The sequence below is a fragment of the Aquarana catesbeiana genome, linkage group LG07, assembly GCF_042186555.1.
Source record: "Aquarana catesbeiana isolate 2022-GZ linkage group LG07, ASM4218655v1, whole genome shotgun sequence".
NCBI classification, from domain to species: Eukaryota; Metazoa; Chordata; class Amphibia; order Anura; family Ranidae; genus Aquarana; species Aquarana catesbeiana.
This window is the reverse complement of record NC_133330.1, coordinates 4,325,640-4,333,091: the sequence shown is the minus strand read 5'-3', so window position 1 is coordinate 4,333,091 and position 7,452 is coordinate 4,325,640. Positions and strand designations below refer to the sequence as shown.

The 7,452-nt window shown below is 43.7% G+C and overlaps 1 protein-coding gene across 1 annotated transcript; it reads right to left on the bottom strand.

The window, feature by feature from the left end:
- Positions 1-326: 326 nt before the first annotated feature.
- On the bottom strand, positions 327-1,244 carry LOC141102443 (olfactory receptor 5V1-like). The gene has a single exon (XM_073591394.1). The coding sequence runs from the start codon at positions 1,242-1,244 to the stop codon at positions 327-329; it is 918 nt and encodes a 305-aa protein (XP_073447495.1).
- Between the last annotated feature and the right edge of the window lie 6,208 nt (positions 1,245-7,452).

Sequence of the window (7,452 nt, the reverse complement as noted above, 5' to 3'; positions counted from 1 at the left end):
GTCCATTCCTCTCTTATAGAAGAAAGGACTTTGCTCGCTTTGGAAATTGCAGCTTGGCATTGCATGTTATTATTGAGCTTATGATCCAACAAAACACCCAGATCCTTCTCCACCATTGACTCCCCCAGTTGTACTCCCCCTAGTATGTATGATGCATATGCTTAGCCCTCAAGTGCAGAACTTTACATTTATAAACATTAAATCTCATTTGCCACATAGTCACCCAATTAAACAGTGCATTGAGGTTGGCTTGTAAGTTGGAGACATCCAACTGCATTGCATGAAAGTTATTTCTATCTAAATCTAGTTCTGGATTGGCTTATTATTCAGGGATTTAAAGTCCTCCTGAATGCTGCCTTAAGGTCGGTGTTCCTCAGGCTGTAGATCAGAGGATTAAGCAAAGGGTTAATGAGGGCAGATATGACTGAAAACAGCTTGTTTATGCCAAACATATTAGTGGAAGTGGGAACCAAGTAAATAAAAATGATGGAGCCATAGTAGATGAAGACCACCAAGAGATGCGATGTGCAGGTAGAGAATGCTTTCAGCTTTCCAGTTTTGCCACGAATGTGGAGAATTGTACTGATAATTCTAACATATGGAAGAAATGTGAAAAGAAAGGCAGTTAATGCCACACTGCCACTCAATGCAAAAACGAGCACTATGTTTATTGTTGGGTCTGTACATGAAATCTGGAACAAGTGTGGAAGGTCACAGAAGAAGCTGTTGATGGAATTTGGACCACAGAAGGACAACCTGAGCAAACAAAGTGTATGAACCAAGGAAAAAATAAACCCAAAGACCCAAATTATAACAGCTAAATGATCGCACATCCTCCAGGACATAATTTGTGTGTAATGTAGGGGGTGGCAGATGGCGATGTACCGGTCATAGGACATAGCCGAGAGCAAGACAAGTTCTGAGCAAGCAAAATAGACAAAGAAGAAGATTTGGGCTGTACAGGCAGGGAGGGTTATTGATCGTTTTTTGGTGACCAAGTCAAAGAGCATCTTTGGTGCGGTCACTGATGAATAGCACATGTCCAGAAATGCCAAATTGCTGAGAAAAAAATACATTGGGTTGTGTAGATGATAGTCAGTGATGACCAAGAAAAATATAATGAGGTTTGTGATAAGAGTCATCAGATAGACCAGAAGGAAGAGCACAAAAAGTCCATTCATGGTTGGTGGATGGTCTGATAGACCCACAAGAATAAGAGTGATAATCTTTGTGAGATTTCTCATATTCACTTACAGTGTAAATGTATCAACAAAACACAGAAAGAAAATTATTATTCTGAGAAATGATTAATAGGAAAACGTGTGTGCCCACACCTTATGCTCAGACTTCCATATAAACATTTGATTCAGTTCTTGACTTATATAGATATAAAATCCTGACATTCCCCCAGGACAGTCTGATGTGTTGTAAGACAACAAAGCTTTAAGTCTCATTAAATGTCTCTTAAGATGTCATTTAAAACACCTTTGTCACCCGAGAGCCTTTCTTTTTATAAAAAAATAAGTTTAAAGTTATCTTTAAATAAATACAATAAAATGTAATAAATTAATTTCTGACTAAAACTCTACTGTAATTCCATTCTTCTTCATTTCCATTTTATTGGCTATTGGACAAGTACAAAACACTTTAAAGGGTAACTCCAAAAAAAAAAATAGCAAATAAAGAAAAAATAATATGACATATACAATTACAAATCAAGTGAAATTATAATTGAATGTTATTAAAAATGACCTTTTCTTTTCAAACTGCAGCCGCTGTAATTTTCTGTAAAATGTAATGTAATATGGCCACCTGGAGGCGCTGTGTACAGAATGCCCCCCAGAAACATAATTTCCTGCTTGTGTGATTGGCTCACTGATTTTCCCAGAAGTCTGCACTAAGATACAAGTCAGGTTTTTGGCATCCCCTGCAACAAAAATGTCATTTTTTGTTAAGATACTCCCAATAGGAAATCATGTCTAAAGGGATGTAGACCCTGCAAGTTTCCTCATTAGGGCCCTGTAGGTGCAGCAGCTGGTTGATTATTATTATTATACAGGATTTATAAAGTGCCAACAGATTGTGCAGGGATGACCAAAATGATAATTAAGAAACTACTTCCATTAGACTCACTTACCACATGGACACAGACAAACACACAGACATTTCTTCAGAATGACAAAAGGTAGGAGTCTGCAACAAAGTATGTTAAAGTAGATGTAAACCCGATTCATGAAATTTGAGCTGGGCACATCTATCTGCAGTATTTTCTTATCTTTCTTCAAAGCCCTAAGGCTTTCTCCTGCTCCATTCTTTTGTTATCATCATAATAACGTCTGACAAGTTCCTCAACATCTGTGATAAAACCGGGCTGAATTTTGTGTCCTGGTGGGTGCTATAAATAGATTAGCAGAGAGCTGGTCTATTCACAGCACATCTCTGCAAGTCTCTGCCTATGTGGAGAGGGGGTGTGTGCCTTTCCTCCAATCAGCTGCCTCACAATGTATGGCAAGAATCCACTCCCACAGGTGAATCAAGAGGAGAATATTCTATCAGGACGAGCTCTTTCTAAGCAGTATATAAAGCTGAAGACAGCAGATTGTCAGAAACCATGAAATTAGACCAAGACAGAAGTACAGTTAAATCACACTTGTTTAATAATAAAAGTAAAAAGAACAAACATAGTCAAAACATAGCCAAAATTCAGAAACCGGAATGGATAGTCAGCCAAGCCAGAAGTCAGGGATCAATGTAGTGGAACGGCAAGCAGGATCTGGAGCCAAAAGGGATGTCAGCAAAGCAAGTCTTTAAACAGGAGTATGTCTCTGATGTTGACCAAGGCGAAGGCAGAGATCCTCTGGACTGGACGGCTTAAGTAGGCAGGACTGACGAGCAGGAAATCATCAACAGCTGAGTAACTGTGGAGAGAGATAGGAGCTGACAATTAGCTGACAGCTGAGCGGCCAACTCAGAGAAGGAAGGGCTGAGCCCAGCCCTGACACAGATATACCTGTACAACTTATTCAGGGAGATTTGTGTATCATCTGAGGCTGTTCACTTCACTGGGTATATATATGAGGGTTTACATCCACTTCCAATGTAGATTGATCGCCCAGCGAGGAATTTTTTTTCTCAAAAGTGAACAGTTACTGTAAATGTTTTTCTGTTTACTGTTTTCACTTAGCTTCAAAAATATTTTCATAACATTTATTAATGATAATTAAAAAAAAAAGCCAGTTCATGAAAATGATTAAATAAATCAGTGGAAAACAAAAAAGTTGATTGTTGGTCTTTGGGCAGCATGTTGGGCAAATCTAGAGATCTGCAAGACTTCGGGCACAACTCGGAGGAGGAAATTCTGAAAGCCAACATTTGGATAGAAATCTTTGGAGGCTTGAGGTCTGCTTGAGGACACCGTCCATGAGAGAAACACCAACTTGTACCTCAAGTGTTCAATTTCTTAAAAGGGGGGGGGTGAAAAAACCCTTAGGTATGGTGGGATTTAAAGGGCACAGAAATATGTAGAATTAACCACTTACCCACCGGGCACTCCCCTCCCCCTTCCTGCCCAGGCCAATTTACAGCTTTCAGCGCTGTCGCACTTTGGACGACAATTGCGCGGTCATGCAGCACTGTATCCATATGACATTTATATCATTTTTTTCACACAAATAGAGCTTTATTTTGGTGATATGTAATCACTGCTGGGATTTTTATTTTTTGCTAAAAAAAAAATAAATGAAAAAATAACTTTATTTTAAAGTTTTTCTTAGTTTCTGTCAATACATTTTGTAAATAAGTCATTTTTGTCCTTCACTGATGTGCGCTGATGAGGCGGCACTTATAGGAACTGATGAGGCGGCACTGAAGGGCACTGATTAGGTGGCACTGATGTGGAGGCACTAATGAGCACTGATAGGCGCACTGATGGGCACTGATGCACACTTATAGGTAGTGCTGGTGGGCACTGATAGGTGTCACTAATGGGCACTGATGGGCACTAAAGGGATGGCACTTATGGGCACTGATTAGGTGGCACTGATGAGGAGGCACTAATATGCCGCACAAATGCGCACTGATAGGCACTTATAGATAGCACTGGTGGGCACTGATAGGTGGCACTAATGAACACTGATGGGCACTTATAGGTAGCACTGGTAGGCACTAATATGCTACACTAATGAGCACTAATAGGCGCACTGATAGGCACTTATAGGTAGCACTGGTGGGCACTGATAGGTGGCACTGATGGGCAGCACTGAAAGGCAGCAGTGACTGGCATTACTAATGGACACTGATTGGTGTCACTGATGGGCACCTATAGATAGTACTGGTGGGCATTGATAGGTGGCACTGATGGGGTGGCACTTATGGGCACTGATTAGGTGGCACTGATGAGGAGGCACTAATATGCCACACTAATGAGCACTGATAGGTGCACTGATAGGCACTTATAGGCAGCACTGGTGGGCACTGATAGGTGGCACTGATAGGTGGCACTGATGTGCACTGATAGGTGGCACTGATGGGCAGCACTGAAAGGCAGCAGTGACTGGCATCACTAATGGACAATGATTGGTGTCACTGATGGGCACTGCTGGGGCTGTACTGTAATCAGGGCATCGATGATCAATGTCTTGATTACCTTTACAGGTTTCCCCTGCGAGGAGATGCCGCTGATCGGCTCTCCTCACCACAAACACTGGCAGTGTTAGCTGAGGAGAGCCGATAAATGGCACTACCTTGTTTACATGTGATCGGCTGTGGTTGGACTCAGCCGATCACATGGGTATAGAACCGCGTCATTGGCTCTTTACCGAGATCGGGGTCGCGGTGTGTCCTAGGAACGCGGCTCGGCCACAATCTTCGTTCTGCACACCCCCGCGTGGGCGTGCGAGAGCAGCGGTTCTGGGGTGTCGTCATATGACATCATCCCAGAACGAGAGCGCATCCCGCCTGCCGTCATTTTACTATACGGCGGGCGGGAAGTAGTTTAAAATACAAACTTTATTACAAAATCACACTTTTAAAACCAAAACAGACATTTATATTTAAAATTCGTGTTCATGATACATAAACCTTTTCCACAGACAGCCCTAGAGGTATATAAACTTATATCCAATGATATGCCTGAGCAGTGTCATCCTTATATTGTATTTCTCTGCAAAATGCAACACGTTTCTTGGACTTTGGTCCACTTCATCAGAAGCTTATTAGAGGAATTTATATGAGCTTCACTGGGAAGGGCCAAAAGAGACCAGAAAGGGAAAGAGGACAATTAAACACCAGAAGATAGAAGCACAGAAGGGTCCACACAGGGATATATAGTATGTGTGCAGAAATGTGTGATTTACTTCCATTATTAGCTGCTGGGAAGTCCACACAGGTTCCACCTCTATTCTGGGAACACTCGTCTTTTGTTTGAAATTTATCGAGCCCTTTCCTGACACTTTAAGTGGATTAATGCAAAAACGTCATTGATACTAGCCACAAGGCATCAGATATTATATCAGTAAATTATAGATCATTAATAATGGAAGGAAATCACACATTTCTGCAGGCATATGTAGCGGTACTCCTGAAGGGGCTGCTGAAAGTTGTGGCCCACCTATCACCCTGCCCAGCCCAGCATTCAATTCCCAAATCACCTTGTTTGTTTTTGTTGTTTTTATTGAGGGAATAGAACTTGGAGGGGTAAAGGAATTTATGGGATGCCCAATAGAACAAACGATTGGATGATTGTATAGCAATCAATTATTGGACTGTATAGCAATCAATTTGGCACAGCTATATAGACTCTGTTACTCTAGTCTCCTCCAGCACAACTCTTACTTGCAGACTGTTACTCTCTCTCTCTCTCCAGCACATCTCTTACTTTCTCAGGCACAGCTAGCACATGTTTTAGGCCTGACACTGGCTCAGCCAGGCCTTAGGAATTGCCTTTTGCAGGGAGGGACCTCAGGCCCCTTTAATGTAGCAAAAATAGAAAAGAAAGTCTCTAGTTATAGCTGTCCTACAGGTGGACTACTGCTCCTAGTAAGCCCTCTTCAGACCCTTCAGCCCTCCTGGCTGCAGCTGCCTTACTTTACTGCCCATGAGATCACAGTCCTTAGTGCTGGCTCTGCACCCATCCCAGAATGCACTCTCCCAGTCCTCTCAGGCGTGCTGCCCCAGTCCTCCTGATAGCACATGTCACTCACTGGCCCTCCTTGCTGCAACTGGTGGTTCCCTCCTGAAGACTTACCCAGCAGTACTAGCTCTTGCTGTCCTCTCTGACTCCTCCTGTGCCTCCTGCTCAGATCCTTCATGAGTTCTTGAAGGGCTCCATTCTGCACCCGTTTCCAAGGACCAAGGTCACCCCCCCAAACTGGGGAGCTTCCTCAACGGCCCGGCAGCCTAGTACATCATCCTTGGTTCTTCCACCCGACAACTCCTCCCCAGCTGGGCTGACTCAGGGTATTTCAAAGAGGCCTGCCCCCTGCCAATTCTAGTTGGGGATTGGGATGAATCCTCTAGAAGAAAGAGGGAGGTGACAATGAAGTGAGGCTGTCTGTTAGTCATCAGCTGCTACTCGGAGCCACTCCCAGCCCACATAAACCAAAACAAACAGGCCTTGCTTTCAGCTAGGTCTAACCAAATTTGCCTGCACTCACAAAAATCTCACCTCTAGCACCTACCTATGTAGAGGGTTCTACACATATATATTACTATATCCCTGTGTAGACCCTCCTGTATCCTGGTTAGGGATGAGCTTCGAGTTCGAGTCTTCTTCCCTTCTTCATGCTCGGGCCGCTCTGCATTCATGATGGGAGGCTCCCGCTGTGTGACGCTTCTCGTCTTCTGATGGTTCATAAATAATGTTGGGCGGGGTCACCGGGTGGCCCCGCCCTCCGTTATTTAAGAACCGTCAGAAGACTGGACTTGACGGGGGCTTCCTCGAGGCTCTCCCCGTGATGTCAGAGGGGATCACCCACCCCGCCCCCCCTCTGACGTCACGGGGAAAGCCACAGGGAAGTCCCCGTCAAGTCCCTGTGCGTCAGAGGGGGGTGGGGTCACCGGGTGGCCCTGCCCTCCGTTATTTAAGAACCGTCAGAAGACGAGAAGCGTCACACAGCGGGAGCCTCCCATCATGGATGCGGAGCGACCCGAGCATGAAGAAGGGAAGAAGATGCCGGACGAGAACACTGGAGCAAGAAGCAGGGGATCAGAGGAAGAAGAAGAAGATGGAGGAAGAAACCAAAGGAAGATAGAAGAAAGAAGAAAGAAGATAGAAGATAAAAGAAAGAAGAAGGAAAAAAAAGCATTTAAATAAAGGAATTGTCAATAACTGTCTCTTGTCATTTTTAACATTTTTGACACTTTTTTTGTGAAATGGTAGGGGTAAAGTACCCCTTTACCATTTCACATGGGGGAGGCCGGGATCTGGGGGTCCCCTTGTTAAATCACAAGACC

Bases quoted from the DNA above. Each gene is read 5' to 3' on its own strand.
- LOC141102443 (XM_073591394.1), bottom strand. From the start codon at position 1,244: ATGAGAAATCTCACAAAGATTATCACTCTTATTCTTGTGGGTCTATCA.